This window comes from Mya arenaria, chromosome 10 (assembly GCF_026914265.1).
Source record: "Mya arenaria isolate MELC-2E11 chromosome 10, ASM2691426v1".
NCBI lineage: Eukaryota > Metazoa > Mollusca > Bivalvia > Myida > Myidae > Mya > Mya arenaria.
Genome location: NC_069131.1, coordinates 9,188,486 through 9,206,840, shown reverse-complemented (window position 1 = coordinate 9,206,840; position 18,355 = coordinate 9,188,486). Strand labels below are relative to the sequence as shown.

The window sequence follows — 18,355 nt, the reverse complement described above, 5'->3', positions numbered from 1 at the left end:
CGAACTTATTCCACTGATAGCTTTCCCTGCTCTGGAGAAATCGTTTTAATATTGCATTACATGCACTAAAATCTATACATACATCAAATACCGTGTTCATTGTCAGTCGAATGATTAAGTTCAGTTTTACGTTCCAATGGAAGAAAACAATGAAAATGAAACATGAGCAGTGAACTCGTACTGAAATACTCTTTGTTAAATGTATAAACACGGTACTGTTACGTGGATATTTAAATATTATGGGACAAAATGACATGCGTCTCTTATTTAAGTTATGCATTCGCCAAAGTGGAAAATGGATGACAAAAAGTCATACAAATCTAGCGCATTTTCTGCGTTGACCAAATGGACCCATAAAACTCAGGAGGAAGAGATGGATATCTATGATGTGCCGCGACTGTGCAAACAACATTCCTTGAAAATCTTGAACCAATACTGCGCGTTCTGCGAAAAACCAGTTTGCGACAAATGTAAACTGATAACACATGCGCGACACTTAGCAGAAATTAAAGGATACGATGCTTTAGTTCGGGCGGCAAGAAGCAGACGTGCAAGACTAAGACGCTTGTTGAAGTTCAAAGAAACAGAGGTCACCCCTTCTTTAAAAGGACTGATATTGCAGATTTCCGAAAGTAGATCGAAACTTGAGAGTGAAGTGGATGACGCTACGCGGAAATATAGAGCGTATGTGGAGAGGCACAGGGATAAACTGTACCAGATGGAGGAGGAATGGGTAGATGACGTCAACAGGAAGGCGAGTGAATACTACAAACTCATGGACGAGAAGGTGACATTTCTTAAAGAACAGTTGTTTAAATCTGAAAGTTCTTTTGCTTTTGTTCGAAACAAACTGGATACTGTTAACCATGCCGAACTACTATTGATCATCGGGGTGCTTCGTTCGTATCTTGAATTCATGCACGATACGAGGTGGCCGAAGGAAGAAATCCAGTTGATGATGAGTTTAAAATCGGTCCCAGACTTTGGATCCATAATGTTTCAGACTGACGCTAGTCAAAATGAAAATTGTAAAGTAGATTTTATCCGTGAAATTAAAGAGCATGTTGTGTACGCAAGAGTTTATGACACGAAATTGCCAATACCTAAGAAAGTTCTCGAAGATGAAACTGCAAAAATTTCTTTGGCGTCTGCGTCAGAGATGTACGTATCATTCCGCGAGTATATTGTGACGTACACGTTAGATTCTAGACGTCACGGCAGGGCAAGTAGAAACATTCGATTCACAAGTATTATGTCTGTTAGTGAGAATATATTGGACATATCGTGTGACAAAAGTGGACATATTTTCTACATCACCAACAAAGCGGTCAAATCAATTACCGACGATAGCAAAATTCTGCAATGTTTTACAGTCCCCGACGTCCCGAGTGCTGTATGCGTGGATGATAACGGGCAAAGAAACTTGCTGTACGTCGCTTTTCATAACGCCGGGCGTATTCTAAAGTTCACCATCAGCGGTGAATTGCTGGCTACGTTAAGCCATCCGGATCCCAGAATGATGTACAGGCCCCGACATTTGACAACAAACATGATCGGGGAATTGTTTTTCTCAGACGATATCTCGAACATAACGATACTTGACGACAACGGAATTTGGAAACGTTCCATCAAACGTGACGTCAAAACGACGATTACCAGCGGCCCGTTACGCCCGAACGGAATCGCGTGCTCGCCACAACGTCACGTTTTTGTCGTCGACGCCAATGCCGTATCGAATTTGCACATATTCGGCGAAGACGGGAAGTATCAACAAACTGCCGTTTTTAAAAATCTGCATGACGCTTACGTCGTGAGCATTGACGTTACTGGTGACGTCTGGATAGCCTTCAAAGACGGCCGTCTTAGAATATACAGACCAGAGTTCATTACTGACCTGGAAACGTGAGAACTCTTCTTACAATAATTGTGTAAAACTGATTCGATGACAGTTTCATATAAAACAATAGCACCGCAAACCGATGCCGACGCTTGTTCGTTTCCATGAGGCGTCCTGCCACTTCCAGCATTTTTGCCCGGCTTTTTGTGAATTAAACGCCTTTAGCTATAGCAAATAATAAGGATTTTGCCCAGCGCATAGGCCGCCGCCAATGACGCCAACGCTATATACATGTTAATACCACGAAGAACTAACCTATAATATAGATTTCAAATATTGTGATACATTCCCTTTGAGAAAAATATATGACTTGAAATGCGTCCTTCTGATAGCAATATCAGAATAAGGGAAGAAAACACATAGAAGCTTGAGGATTTAAGATTTCTTTTATTAAAAATACAATCGTGTGCACATATTTTACATATTTGCACAATTTACAAATGCATATAAATATGGTAAATATCTTTGTATCACGAACCTTGCATGATATGAATCATACAGTGTATCAGTCTATATGAGCCCGATCATTATTCTCTTGGAATTTATCTGATTATATCGTTTAAAATGGCGTACATAGCAACCCAACCATGCGATCTCCATTGATTGACATTGTTTTGTTTACGCAAAAGGAACCGAATCCAAAATGTAAAATGAAATATTAGTGGAATTTACATACATGTATTTAAAATGCCTTAAACGTTAACAAATGGTGATAACAATTTTAAAAACTGACCTCGAATAAGACTAATATATATATATATTTCCACCTCAGATACTAAGTATCAATAAAAGTTAGAAAACAAACATTTAAAATGATATGAAAGATTAATAATATATTATAAAATGAAAGTAATTATAAAAAGGCTATGTACAATGATCAAGTATTGGAATGTTAGCAGTGAGTATATATGCGAGTATGGGATTATTAAAACATACGAATAACAATGAATTTATAGATATGGATATTGCTTGAGACTAACAAACATGTATGGAAAGAACAGTGTGAAAATTAAAGCCAGTTATTTGTCAAAGGATTTGAGCAGCCGTTTCCACATTCATATTCAATTTCCAAAAACAAAATGGAACAAGAGTAACTCATGTCTGTAGTAGTCCAACATTTATGCATAACACATATATGTGAAATTTAAAAGCCCAATTTGTAAGCATTCTTGCAAAGAAGATATAACATTGGGTAACTCAAGCTTTTAAGGTCTGCCCCGAGTGTCCACGAGTTGTTGATGCCCCGAGTGTCCACGAGTTGTTGATGCCCCGAGTGTCCACGAGTTGTTGATGCCCCGAGTGTCCACGAGTTGTTGATGCCCCGAGTGTCCACGAGTTGTTGATGCCCCGAGTGTCCACGAGTTGTTGATGCCCCGAGTGTCCACGAGTTGTTGATATTTTATTGTATAACTAGCTACCATATACATATGACAATCACTTTTAAGGTCTGCCCCGAGTGTCCACGAGTTGTTGATATTATATTGTATAACTAGCTACCATATACATATGACAATCACAGTTTCATGAGTGGATTGCAAATAAACTGATTCTTTAACAATGGATGCCATCAGGGGCATTGTTTTTGTTTATACTCCTCCCCCAAGACTATTTAAACAATTTCTAGTCCGAAATGGCATATTTAATTTCTCTTTTCTCCAACATTACAATTAAAAGTAAATTAGGAGAGGGTGCCATGTGCACCCCCATCTTGAACCGCTAGTGGCGATTCAACAGTAAAACGCAACAGTTACAATGATTTCAACATTTTAGAGAAAGAATAACAACCTGAGACTTAAAATCCTGGAAATAAACAGATGATGATATGTTTATACTGCAAAAGGCTTAACCCCTTAACACTTCATTTCACCAAATTTTACAATCATATTATTGGGAGAAGTCCAGCATCTCTAAAAATTACTACACTGGAACCATTAAGAGTTAGCACTACTATGATGCACACGTGTATGGTAGGGTATTCGATATATATTATGGCCCTGTAACTGTTCTACATCTTCATCTTGGACTTCACCATGTCTCTTTCTTCATATGACAGGGTACAGCTATTATACTGTGTGTTGTTTTTTGTCAAATAAGCCACAAGTTATTGTTTATCAGCCATGTAATAAATGTGTACACTAATAAATGTGTACTCTCATTAAAAAGTGATCTAGTATTAACTTTATCAAAGTACATTGTACATCATAATCAAGTAAATGTTAACAATAATTCTAATGATCAAATCTAACTGTTGTAAATTTAACATTACTACAGCTCACTCTCTATTCTAAGGAATATTTTGACATATGGAAACTCCAGTTACATGTTTACATACAATCAAATGTCATGATACACTTTGACTTCAGGACCCATGGATAGTCAAAAATTTATCTATACAGTCCATAAACACTAATTCACCATAGTAGCCATGTTATTTGACCTCATTCTAGGCAAAGGCGAGCAAAACTTGTTAGTTACACAGGTTTATGGAAAGTCTGAAGCTATGAAACACATAAACTGTATGTGGAGGTTTGCAGAGAGTATGAAGTAGCATGTTTATCACTAGTAGATCAGTAGTCTTTGGGTCTCATTCTCCATATAACGATGGTCAGTGCTATACAAATGATGAGCAGAACTGCGGCCAGCGCTCCGACAGAATATGTCGCAATCTGGAACTCATTTTCTGACAGCGGTTTGGATGTGGTGGTGGTTAGAACTGAAAAATACAAAGACAGCTACGTAGTTCAGTAATACTTTCATTTAAAATTATTATTGAAACATACAGAAATAGTATCGGTCTAATAGAAAGTCTTACATAAACAGCTAACTAACTATTACTAATCAGAGAAGGTTTGAACACATATACACCATGCTTCAAAGCTTGATCTGTTGCGAAAATTTATAAGTTGACATTGTATATAGCTATGATAATACAATTATCTTGCTAATGCACACATCACAAAACAGTGGTAAGGAATTTGTGATATATATGTATATCCGCATTGTACATTATTATGCGAAATTAAATAGATTACAGAGGAGCAAGTGTCTGAAAGCACACCATACATGCACATTCAAGATTTAAAAATGTATATGTTTGATTGCAACTGCATGTTAACTACACCGTGGTGAAAGCATGGTCACAAATCCTTCAAGCACAGTTTAAATTAGTACAAAGTATAAAGATAACAGTTTTATAGTTGATTAGTCAATAAGAGGTATGGATCAGAAGTATGGGTATTACAGACTAGTACAGAGCTACTTAAAAACTCACTTTGGCCCCTGTTTGTGATAGACAGGAAATATTCCCGCCAGAAGACATATTGCCGTTGTCGAAAGTTCACCCTGTTTTGTGTCTTGTTTCCAATCTCGAGATAACTGTGGTTTTGTAGGTTATACTCCAGCCAAGGTATGTTACCAAAGTTGCTCACTGTGTATTTACTATCTGTAGGGTTCCTGTATAAGCAAGCATTCAAGTTTTCTGTGTGGATATTGTACAATGATGTCACCGTTAAGAATTGAATGCATCACAGTTATATTAGAAGTTTTTGTAAAGAATTGAATGCATCACAGTTATATTAGAAGATTTTGTTAAGAATTGAATGCATCACAGTTATATTAGAAGATTTTGTTAAGAATTGAATGCATCAGTTATATTAGAAGATTTTGTTAAGAATTGAATGCATCACAGTTATATTAGAAGATTTTGTTAAGAATTGAATGCATCACAGTTATATTAGAAGATTTTGTTAAGAATTGAATGCATCACAGTTATATTAGAAGATTTTCTTAAGAATTGAATGCATCACAGTTATATTAGAAGTTTTTGTAAAGAATTGAATGCATCACAGTTATATTAGAAGTTTTTGTAAAGAATTGAATGCATCACAGTTATATTAGAAGATTTTGTTAAGAATTGAATGCATCACAGTTATATTAGAAGTTTTTGTAAAGAATTGAATGCATCACAGTTATATTAGAAGTTTTTGTAAAGAATTGAATGCATCACAGTTATATTAGAAGATTTTGTTAAGAATTGAATGCATCACAGTTATATTAGAAGATTTTGTTAAGAATTGAATGCATCACAGTTATATTAGAAGTTTTTGTAAAGAATTGAATGCATCACAGTTATATTAGAAGATTTTGTTAAGAATTGAATGCATCACAATTATATTAGATTTTGTTAAGAATTGAATGCATCACAGTTATATTAGAAGTTTTTGTAAAGAATTGAATGCATCACAGTTATATTAGAAGATTTTGTTAAGAATTGAATGCATCACAGTTATACTAGAAGATTTTGTTAAGAATTGAATGCATCACAGTTATATTAGAAGTTTTTGTAAAGAATTGAATGCATCACAGTTATATTAGAAGATTTTGTTAAGAATTGAATGCATCACAATTATATTAGATTTTGTTAAGAATTGAATGCATCACAGTTATATTAGAAGTTTTTGTAAAGAATTGAATGCATCACAGTTATATTAGAAGATTTTGTTAAGAATTGAATGCATCACAGTTATATTAGAAGATTTTGTAAAGAATTGAATGCACCACAGTTATATTAGAAGCTTTTGTAAAGAATTGAATGCATCACATTTATATTAGAAGTTTTTCTTAAGAATTGAATGCATCACATTTATATTAGAAGTTTTTCTTAAGAATTGAATGTATCACAGTTATATTAGATTTTGAAATCAACAACATTTTTAAGGCTATAAACTAGATGACAGTACATGTATCTTTTCTCTTGACATTTTTAACACTGAACATACAGAAAAACAAACATAGTTCACCATTCTAACAATGCAATATTAACATTTATAGCAATGACAAATATGTCTCAACATTCTTGAAAAGTATTATACAAAGAAAAGGTATAAACTGTGAGATACCCTGAGTTGGAGAAATTTGTGAAGAGGCTGATCATGTATTCACTGATGTTCCTGTCTGTGAAGTCGATGTCGTACACCTGACGTGGGTAGACTCCGAACAGGTCCCTGTATGTCTGGTTGATGAACGGGTAACCAAACACGTACTGCAGCTCCTGACCATGGGCAACACCTGGACAGTAACCAGTACATTGAAATTAGTTTCCTTTTAAGCTTGCTGGGGTGGAAGGGAATAGAATATCATTACCCTCCCTTTGATTAGAAATGTACATATAAAAGCAATCTTAAGAACCAATATCATGTACATTCCTTCATAAAATTCATGATCATGTGCATACTGTGAATCGTATAATTATTACTTGGCACGAAATTTTGTGGTTTTACAAAAATATATATTTTCATGGTGTTGTTTTAAATTACATTGTATATGTAATATAATTCTGACATTGGTTATAATACATGTACTCACACATGTAAAAAATTTAATGGCAACAAATATCATTTTTGTGACTTGTACTTGAACTGAAACAGAGCCCATCCACTTATTGTAACTTGTATTGCAGATACATATGTATGTACACCCTATTGAAGAGATTCTGAGATTGCAGTACATATATCTTTTCTAACAATAAATAGATCTATCAGAAGGCACATACCTCTCCAGGTCGGGACATAGTCGTATCTTGACTTGTAGTTAAAAAGATACATATAGGTTCTGTTGTAGAGATTTTGGGAACGCAGTGTCTCGTCCATCCCTGTACCAAACAGGTAGTCTGACATCATCTGGAAAAGTATGATTATGCCTTATTAATGGCGATTATGAACTAAGATAATATGAATATTGACACATTGTAAAAACGTACCTTTAGATATATTGCAAATCATAGTTTATTAATAAAATACATAATGAATTTGGTTGTAAATTTATCAAGAGCGATGTCGAGTAAAAGCAAACGATTGTCTTCCCTTGTTTTTTCAGTAAACAAGGGGCAATACTCTATAAGTCAGAGTTATTCCACTTCCTATAAATATGCATACTGTCTCTGGTAACATGCATACAAAGTTTTATTTGAATATCATGGAAGGGATTGAGCATTTTATTGTTTCTTATAGGTAAATAGTTTTCTGAACATGAAATTCAGCATTACTTGAAAGCTTCTTGGAGCATGGCTGAACTATTTTTTATGATCAGCATCAGCCACAGACTCGGGACATTTGCTCTTCTATTTTCTCCTAGACTTGCAATGTTTGGCAATCTGTTTCTTTCATTTTTCAATCAAATGTTACACACATGCTTATGTCAGTATCATACTGACTTTCATTATGCCACTGACTACTTACATCCATCATCTCCTGGCGTACCCAGGAGTAGTTGCTGCGTTGTGGCCAATACGAGTACTCGAACCGGAGAGCCTCCAGGGCGTTCACCATGTCCTTCACATTCTGGTCACGCAGGAACTCCAGCAGGATGTTGTCAAATTGAGTTGGTGATAGGCCCTCTTGGAGTGATGGCATGTTTGCTGGGAGAAAAGAATTATGTTTTATACAAATGTAAAGTAGCTGGGCAAGAGTAAAATATGTTGTCAGAGTCGATAGTCATCTGGACCTGTGGGAGCAAATGGTATGTCCGTTAGGATGAGAGAAAGAAATGGGAAAATACACATTGTCAAGAACGTACAATAATTAAAAATAATAAGAAAGTAGTGACTAATCTTCATTCAGATCTTACATTTCAACCTGTGTTGGTGTCAGTCCCACCTTTAGTGTCACCACATTGGCTTGGGTCAGATTATGTATATATTACTAGTAGGCGAAGAAGCAGAGTAATTATAAGTATGTTGCCAAACTAGGTTGGCATAAGGCTCTCTTGCTAGGGATGGCATGCTAGGGAGAAAGAAACATATTTTATACACAATCAGAAGCAGAAATTCAGACAACTGTCAATGTCAGTATTAAAATTTAGTACCCTATATTTGCACTCAAGCGCAGGGTAGTGACATTATTGATATGTTATTATTATCAAAGGGTAAGAAGCTATTTAAGGGTGATCGGAATTATAAGAATGATTGACTTCTTCCTTTGGTAAAAGAGAGAATAAAATCACTAAATAATTAGAAATCATGATAAATCTTACGTATAAAATATGATCCATCATCCTTGGTGAGTCCTCCCATGACTCGTAGCTTCTGGAAACGTCCCTGTGAACGCATATCTCTGGGCTGGTCGGTCATAAAGGCATACTGTGAGCCCTGGAATGGGCCATCAACAACTGGACTCCATGGGCTCCCTACCGTACCCTCCTAGAATGGGCAATAGTGGTATATTATAAATTTATATCTAGCTCCAATATCACAGGCGGTTCTGTCAAAAAGGTATATTGTGAGCCCATTGACCACCAGGATCACAGGCGGTTCTGTCAAGAAGGTATATTGTGAGCCCATTGACCACAAGGATCACAGGCTGCTCTGTCAAGAAGGTCTATTGTGAGCCCATTCACCACCAGGAAGAGAACTCCCTGGATCTGTTTAAATATTCCATGTAATCCAAATATCATGTATTTCTACCATGTCTCATTTGATTCTGTGTAAAAGTCTCATTTAAAGTTCTCTTTATCTTGTGTTACAGGATTTTGAGTCTTTAGTCTACTTGTGTTTAAATGTATATTGACAACAAACAAGCCTTTTGTAACCGCCCTTCAATGGCAAGGGTTTATGATTGCAGGGTGATCTAATATAATAGATTAATCATTGACGGGCACCAAACAAACTTTATTTTGTATCTCAAAAACCAGAAAACTTAAGTCACTAATATGAAAATCTTTTTTGAGTCATAACATCATATATCCAACCAGTTGCTATGAATTTAAAAAAGAGGTGAAAATATTCATACAATAAAGGGCCCTAACTCCTAAATGATTAAAGCGATTTCCATGGCTATCGAACTTGATCAAGGTATTATGGTTACAAACATGTGTTAAAAGTTTGGTGAGGATTGGACAAACAGTTTTCAAGAATTAGATCGGAAACAATCTTCGGGACGTATTTTTCAAGTCTTTTTTTGCAAATAAAGGGCCGTAACTCCTAAATGACAAAAGCGATTTCCATGGCTATCGAACTTGATCAAGATATTATGGTCACAATCATGTATGTAAAGTTTGGTGAGGATTGGACAAACGGTTTTCAAGAATTAGATCGGAAACAATCTTCGGGACGTACGTACGTACGTACAGACAGACAGACGTACGTACGGACATGGGCAACCCTATATGCCGCCACTTTGTGGGGGCATAAAAATCAACACCTACCCTAACCCTGACCCTAGCTGAGGCATTCACAATCTCATCGGCACTGCGGTATTCCTGCAGACACCTGATCAACCGATAATTATCATTGGGTGGACACCCTGTCTCACGAGCAAGCTCCGAGGCATAATAACTTGCATCGTCACTGCTCGGCAGAACGGCCCATTGGGTTCGATCAGAACCTGACATCATAATGGCCTGATGGAACAAATCTGGAAAAGAAACAATTATATCCATATTATTTAGAAATGAAACTCTTATGAGTTATATGTAACATTTATTTGATGTTCCTTGAAAAGTTTTAGCATACAGTGGCCCGACTGACTCACTGAAAATACCCCAAATTCCATTACCTTTGACTTAAGCAATACTCTGTTCACTTGGATTTTTTAAACCATAGGTGGAAGTATGGACCTGGTTTATAGGTCCGTGGTGGAAGTATCAGAAGGTACCCCTAGTGGGGACGCACCCACAACCTCTTTGGCAACAGACTGACACCTCAACCACTAGACCACTCGCATGATTAATATGCATTAACATGACAACATGGCAATAAGTGTTAGTGTTTTTTACTATGAAAAGTAAGTTTTGAATTTTGGAATATCACAATAAAAGGGACACAACTCCCAATGAAATTTTGGAGGTAATATTGAATTCACTATCTGTAGGTCAATGAAAGGGACTCTACATAGTAATTTATTTATAGAATAACAGTAGAATAACATTTTATAATAATAGGTAAATGATATATAGTGAGTCATGCAAATGTTTTATTCACAAATAATTTAATGATTATCAAATCTTCTGCCATACAGAGTTATTTAATGGAATAGAAGACAGACGTTTAATTTTTAATATTGAAATATTACCAAATGTAAAATTGTATAGACTATACTATTTCTAATTCATTTATTATATTAATTGAAAAGTAATGAAATTTAGTTACACCCTTAAATTCCAGGGTTCTCAATAAGTTTTGGTTAAACCGTCTCAAATGGTAAAGTAAACGACCAGCTTCTACTTATTCTACTGAAAATTCATTTAGTTTTCCAAATTTTAACTGGCCCTATTGCCATTTGAACCGTCCATTTTGACCGGCAGCCGGTTCTTATTGAGAACACTGAAATTTGCACAACTTTCATTTTTGACTGACTTGAATGTACTTTGTGTTAAAAATATGTATTAATAGGTTGTCATATTTATGATGATTTAAAGTGACACTCTTATTCAAAATTAATTACACATGAACATTGTATAACAAACATAACTTTTGAGAGATAACCCTTTAATACTTTCTAAATAATGCATTTATGGAAAATATAAATTACTGATAACAAAATGGTAACCGTGTATTAAAAAGCTGAAAACTCAAAAATATTTAATGATTGGCGAGTGCTAAAGATTTACTCTAATGTACTATCGTCTCATAAGGAAGAAATACCATGTTTCCTACACCTTCATTTCAAATTTAACTCGGTATTCTTCATAAGAACCATTGTTTTCGACATTTATTAATCCTTTTCAGTATATTAGAACATTTGTATACAATGGGTCAAACTTTTTTGAGAGTAAGTCTGCTTATATTGTATAAAATCTCAATTGAGTTATGTTGAAATGTCGGTTCAAGGGTAATATTGGCCTACCTCAGACATACAATTTTATATACCATTTCTATGAATAAATGGAGGCTAACTGTTTGTTTCAGTGTAAGATTGCAATATATTACACCAAGTGAGCACCAAAGCTAACTTTCTTGAGGCCTGTTCAGGAGGTAAACTATTTGGCGATCTTACAATAAAACTAACAACTTTTCTTTGTATTATATGCCTAAAAATATTAAATGTCATTTATTTTCAGAAAAGTGCACCAAATTGTATGTAAACCTAACATTATTTCAGAAATTTATAATAAAATAGTGTCCCAGCAGTGTGAGCGCTGAGGTTGTATTTGGACACAAAAAAGAGCTTATATTTCAAAACAGTAAGAACTCAAATGGGTAGTTTCACTGTTTAATACAGTGAAATATCAATTTGATTTCATAGAAAAATCCCTATTAAGAACAGGAAAGCATAATAATAAAAAGTTTTTCTTCTTCTTTTCCTTCTCCAATATAACAACCTGGCCGAATCTTGAGCGTTTAAATCTGAAACTTTGCTAACGCCACTTACTGTAGGATCTTGGAGACAGTAAATGTAGGCCCACACTTGCAGCTCCAGTACTGTGCCCAAATATGGTCACCATGTTAGGATTACCACGGAAACTGCGAATGTTCTCTTTCACAAATTCCAGGGCTCTGTGTTGGTCCCACAAACCATAGTTACCCGGGGAATATTGATCGGCTGTGCTCAGGAATCCTGTAAAAAGGAAAAACATGTATACACAATTATTGAATGTACTAAATTGCAGCATCAAAAATACATTGGGCTTATAATACACTGTCATCAGAGGCAAGGAAATATCCATATAAAACATTCTTGTTTTTTATCTTTACAGTAAAGCTGCACTCTCACAGATGGACCGTTTTGACACACATTTTTGTCTAAGAATGAGCTCTTTTTCGTTAATGTTTGAGAACCAGCGATGTTGACTCAGCTGACAAGATATTGGATTGCTTTTTTTATATTTACGTTCAAAATTGATGTTTTATGCCGAAAAGCTCAATTTTCATAAAGCGTTAGGGATGCTTTGGGCCACAAAACTTCAATTTTCGAACATAAATATTAAATACTGCGATCTGATGCTGTGTCACCAGTCTTATATCACTAGTTTCCAGATATTAACGTAAAGAATGGTTCATTCCAAGACAAAAGAATAAAAAGTTGTCAAAAAGGTCAATCTGTGAGATTGCAGCTATAATGCTAACAAACTGACAAAGATAATGTGATCTTAATCTTGAGTAAACCACACAATTTCTCACCCAGAGCATTAAGCCTGTAGTTGAATGTAACGACAACAACCCTGCGTTCAGCTAGGAAGATCCCTGGGTACTGTTGGGAGGCCCCCATTGTCCACCCTCCCCCGTGGATAAACACCATCACTGGAAACAGGTTAGGATTTGCGACTGGCTGTTCATCTGTCGCCTGTCAGGAAAAAGTCATACATGGTCACTGTGCATGTTTTAAGGTCCTTAATGGGGTTAAACATGGAACATTGGGGTGAAAATGGCTGAGTACTCAAGATTGTATTAACTTTAAAATAGGCAGAAAAGGTTCAAGAATGTGATAATTAGTTAATTTTTAAAGAATACACGGATTTTTCCAAACAGAATTGCCATGGGGGACTCCAATCATTTGATATAGCAAATTAATAATAAAACAAGGAAAGTATTTACAGAAATTTTTGGAAGAAAATAATGTTTTAAAATTGAGCTGAATTGAGGCCTCAAATTGGTAAGAAAAAGAAACACTGTTTTTTTTTTAAAACTTTCAAAGTTTTTTCTGAAATATAATGCCATCCTTTTATTCCTTAAAGGTTCATTATCTCAGATATGTTACCAGCTAGAGAACTTCAGGGAGCACGTTATATATTCAACTTTAATGTGTAGTAAATATCAAAAAAATATATATCAACATTAAAGTTATGGAAGCCAGAATTAATGTTTTACCATTTTTGCACTGATTTAGTAATTTTATAAATTATAAGCAAGCACTTATCATAAGTATATTATTTATAAGCTAGTTACTTACATTGGGGGTAAAGATGTTCATGTAGAGGCAGTCCTCGCTGGTCGCTGCACGGCTGAAGCTGGGAACTGTCTGCTTCACAAACCATGGCAGCTGGGGACACGCTGGGCCATACTTGTCTGCCTTCCAAGTCCCAGTCCAAGAAGGCTTCTCTGGTTTCTAAAATGGTCATGTACAAATGGCATTTAAACATGTAGTAACTGACACCACTATGTACACTTGTACAACTATCAATAAGTCTGAAGTAAGGTCGAATAATTACATTAATTTCTTCTCCAACTTATTGTTATCCAGAATGCTGGATCTAAACGTCAAACTAGCAAACTAGGTTTTTATTGTCAGTATGAACTGGGACAATGACTAAATAATTATGATGAATATTGCAGTAAATTGATTCTGTTATTGCTGTTGATTTGTATTTGTAAATGGGAAATGGGCTGTGTTTTTACCTTCCAGGAGGCCCCGCAGTGCCGGGTGAATGCGGTGGTTTTGTCTTAGCGCCAATAATAGCGGGAAATGGGCCTTTGGCTTACCTAGGGTCCCTTGGGTGCGGGAGCATTTGGCGGGGATAAACACCATTCTTGGCTGGACCGAAAGTCAAAAATAGCTCATCTATAAAAATCTTACGTTGAATCGGAATTCCCTTCTCCAGTCCTGGTACTGTGTTGGCTGCTTAGCGTATGGCACTCCAAGGAAGACGTTAACCCTTCGCCTGTCATACGCCTCATACTGAGATCTGACTGTGAACCCTTCAACCTCTCCATGTTCTGTTCTGACGAGGACGTGATACTGAGCATTTACAGAGATAATTGACAGAACGAAAACAGTAAAGTGAAGGCAAGTTACTGTAAGAAGACTTTTCTTCGTCATTTTTACGATTTTTATGTAATTTCTGATAGTTTGTACATTTTGAATCCGAAAACACCTGAGTGAAATCCGATTGTATACACAAACTTGTCACGTGACCATTAGTCAGGTAACCGGTGTGCAGGTATGAAAATACCAGACAAAAGAGCCAGCTATACATTTTGAAAAGCGTTGTTTAGTGTTCAACGTCTTTTATGATTGCCTTTTAAATGTTTTACTTTTACTCATTCAAAAGTAAAGCAACGTATTAACAGTTTGTCTAATAATCGTATTTTTGTCTTTCGGAGATTCTCGGTTATTTTATCGAAAACAACAAAAATGGCCGAGGAGTTCCGAATGGTATTTTTTGCATAGTCAAAACGGCAATAAGCTCAACTATAATTCTAGCAGCGGTTACCTTAATTACATTACTCTTTAATGTCACCAACAGTAAGAAGACGTCATTATTTTTTTGAATTTAATAATCAAGGGTGTTCCAGGTTTCGACGTAAGAGGGGCATCATTTAGGGGCGTAACCGTTTGACTTGCCCCGCAAGTAACAATTTCTAGTCTGAAATCGGATGCATTTTGGGCGTAAATACCTTTTTTCTCCTACTGTATAGCTATAAAAAGTAATCTTTGACTATTTGGGGAGGGGGTGGGGCATCGGGTACCCCTCCCCTGAGCCGCATGTGATAGTGTTGGTACCCAGGATTTTGGGTTGGGGGGGGGGGCGTAACTTTTAATCACTCTAAAGGTTGCACTAGCAGATCCAGGGGCATACCTATAGTTATAATATCATAACGAGGTTTCTATTAGGACGACTAAGTGGCTTATATAATTTGTATATTTTCGTTAAGCGGGAAAAACGAGGGAAGATACATGTATAATTGTGAACCCATGTTCAGATACTTTACTATTCAACATATTCTAAGTGCATAGCTATCTATGTGTATCTATTCGCACAATGGATCTATCAGTAGCATGCGCCTAGGATATTTCCTGGCGTAGATGTTCACAATTTCCTCAATATCCAATTTTATGTCCCTATGAATGAAGAGTAGCATGAGAGCGTTGAACCGGCTCTGGCCCATGGTACTCCTGTGCGTGTTCTTGATGAATTTCAATCAAGTACGTTCAGTATTTATCTCTCTGATTCGAGGCAAATATCCACGGCGCTTGAAGAAATCCGTGATATTTAAACGACAAACATATGCTCCAATTGCATCATATCTACATGCATGGTGGAACAGTGAACAAGTCATATTTGCCTAGATCAACCAATTTAAAATTGCTTACCTTCTTTCTTTTTCTTTGTTGCTAAAGAAACTGTGCAAACTCTTCTGTTTCTTGGGGCGTTTGGGACTTGACGGCGCAGCCATATTTGTTGTCGTATAAATGTACCCAAAGGAAATTAATTGACTGATGTGTTTGTTTGTATGGGTTTTACGGCGCATCAACATGATCATGTTATATAGTGCCGAATTATTACAGTAAGGGAAGGCGTGAATGTTTAAATTGCGTGCACTCTGTGTTGTGTACGAGTACATCTCAAAAGGCAATGTTGTATAAAGATACGCGAGCGAAGCGAGCGAAGAAAAAATAGGAAAATATAGTATATTTTATTGTTTCCATACCAAAGAACATGTAAGCTCCGGGAATTTTAGGGGGGGGGGGGGGGCGTGCGCCGGGTGCGCCCCCCCCCCCCTGGATCCGCTAGTGGTTGAATGAATTGGATAAATTTGTTTCTGATTTATTTGAATTGTCTGCATACAAGTGGTTTGCGAGACCGTCATGTATAGTTTGTGTACTTATATTGGTCATGTTAAGAAATTGATGACATTTTCTAACGTGTTCAAATGAGTAATTAACAGTTGTTTCTTGTTCTACAAGTCATATTGTAAAATGACACGCAAACTTTTATTAAGATTAAAATCGGAAAACAAGTCTCCTTAACAAAACGGTTGTGGACATTGAAAGTTTTGGGTGTTTTTAAAGTTAAAGTTTTTAAAAAGTGAATATTTTGGGCAATATACTATTTCCCGGCCTCACGCCGTATTATCGGTCCCCAATTTCTCGAAACTTCTTAAGCTTAACAGGCTTAAGTCGCTTATTTCAATTAGCCAAAATACATACTGAAAATGGATTTAGATAAATGAAAAATGGTTTATTCTGATAATCATACATGTTATTACTACATTATTTCTAAAAATTCTTGAAGAAGTAAAAAAACAACACAATTTATAGAACAACAAAAATAGTGAGATTAGCTTAATCCTGTTATAAGAGACTTAAGAAGTTTCGAGAAATTGGGGCTAATTCCCGGTCCATATATATTGAAATAATTTAAGGCTTCAGGCCTCGGATTGTGTTGCAAACCGTTTTGTTAAACAAAATTGACACTCTTATTTGCTTTTAATATGTTACATATATTAATTGATATTTTGTAGGAATGAGTTAAATATTACACATTCTGTTATTTTTGTCTTCCACTACTTATCCATGATGCCAACATCAAGTTCACGTATTTCCTTTAAAGTTAATTCTTCTTGTGTTGTAGACTGTTAAAAAATCACCTCGGACTCTTAACAAAAAGCAACCGTACATATGCGTTGTATTGTTTGTAAGAGTTTTGTCACCAAATTATTTCTATTAATTGTTTAAGATTTGAAAGTGGAGTTGGAACAATGTTAAGGTTTCGTGCTTAAGTTAAAGTTATATATGATATTTTATGGAGGAATTTCGCAATCTTCCATATAAAGGTTATGCATGTCGTTCTTCGCTTTGTTTGATCCGGAAATATACTACCGCGCCATTTCCTTTTTCTGACTTTTTAAAATTTCTTTGACAAGTTTTTCCGTAGATACAGCTAGACGATTCGTTTTCCCAACATTAATAAAGTCTGCATCCATTAAGGATATGTAAAACATATAGCAGCCATTTTGAGTAGGGGACTAAATCAATCAAGGCCTGCTCCATTACAAACTGATGCATGTACATGTAGTTAATAAGAATGTGATGAAAGTATTTTTGCCCACTACTCAATCATTTTTGCTTTTATAATAATATGTAATGCGCAGTGAGCTCGGCATACTATGGGCGTTTTTGTTGATACCAAACCAGTTTCAGTTTTGGTGTCAATGGTTTCAGCAGTTTCGAACTGGTTTTTGATAGTTCGGCTAAAAATAACAATTAAACGCATGGTTTTGTGTACAGTTTAAACAACATGGTGGAGCTACTGCATGTAGTCATTATTTCTAGTTATAAATATAACCTTTATCACTTAGCTCATTTGCCCATTGTAAGGCATTGTTATCAAAAGGATTGAGTTCCAACAAAGGTGGTTGATCATTTTCGCCATGTTGGTTTCAAAGTAAACTAGTTTTCGGATGGAACGAACCGATGAAACCGCCCACGGTTTCGAAAACCGGTTTCGGTTTTCGTTAAAAAAAAACACGATAAAACTGGTTTTGGTTTTATTTGAAACTGTAACAACAAATGCACAGTTCGTGAAACCGATCTAAAAATGAAACCAGTTTATAACCAACAAAAACGCCCTATTATATTCAGAGGAGTGTTTTCTCTTATTTATTATATGTCTAAGGAAGTCATTTTGTATTTTTTTATTTGATCAGAAATTCATATCCTCAAATATCTGATCCAAGGTAAGTATAGGTAACTATGTAATAGTAAGATGACATGAATTAAAATCTTAATGATTAAGAATGGGCGG

The 18,355-nt window shown here is 35.8% G+C and overlaps 2 protein-coding genes across 2 annotated transcripts; one reads left to right on the top strand and one right to left on the bottom strand.

The window, feature by feature from the left end:
* Window positions 1-295: 295 nt before the first annotated feature.
* On the top strand, window positions 296-1,906 carry LOC128204299 (uncharacterized). Its single transcript, XM_052905709.1, has one exon. The coding sequence runs from the start codon at window positions 296-298 to the stop codon at window positions 1,904-1,906; it is 1,611 nt and encodes a 536-aa protein (XP_052761669.1).
* Window positions 1,907-2,264: 358 nt separating this feature from the next.
* On the bottom strand, window positions 2,265-14,766 carry LOC128206497 (acetylcholinesterase-like). The gene is made up of 11 exons (XM_052909009.1): window positions 14,404-14,766; window positions 13,780-13,935; window positions 13,011-13,173; window positions 12,262-12,447; window positions 10,097-10,305; window positions 8,927-9,092; window positions 8,134-8,312; window positions 7,449-7,575; window positions 6,796-6,964; window positions 5,169-5,350; window positions 2,265-4,610 (listed from the first exon to the last, which is right to left on the bottom strand). Exons 1-11 carry the CDS (start codon window positions 14,644-14,646, stop codon window positions 4,465-4,467), a joined length of 1,926 nt encoding a protein of 641 aa, XP_052764969.1. The 5' UTR covers window positions 14,647-14,766; the 3' UTR covers window positions 2,265-4,464.
* Between the last annotated feature and the right edge of the window lie 3,589 nt (window positions 14,767-18,355).

What these genes read in the sequence shown, in the direction of transcription:
- LOC128204299 (XM_052905709.1), top strand. Translation starts at nt 296, where the DNA reads ATGGATGACAAAAAGTCATACAAATCTAGCGCATTTTCTGCGTTGACC.
- LOC128206497 (XM_052909009.1), bottom strand. Translation starts at nt 14,646, where the DNA reads ATGACGAAGAAAAGTCTTCTTACAGTAACTTGCCTTCACTTTACTGTT. An exon ending in TGAACATCTTTACCCCCAAT is followed by an intron (nt 13,174 to 13,779) that starts GTAAGTAACTAG and finishes TTTTCCTGACAG; the next exon opens with GCGACAGATGAACAGCCAGT. An exon ending in TACGCCAGGAGATGATGGAT is followed by an intron (nt 7,576 to 8,133) that starts GTAAGTAGTCAG and finishes ATACTTTTCCAG; the next exon opens with ATGATGTCAGACTACCTGTT.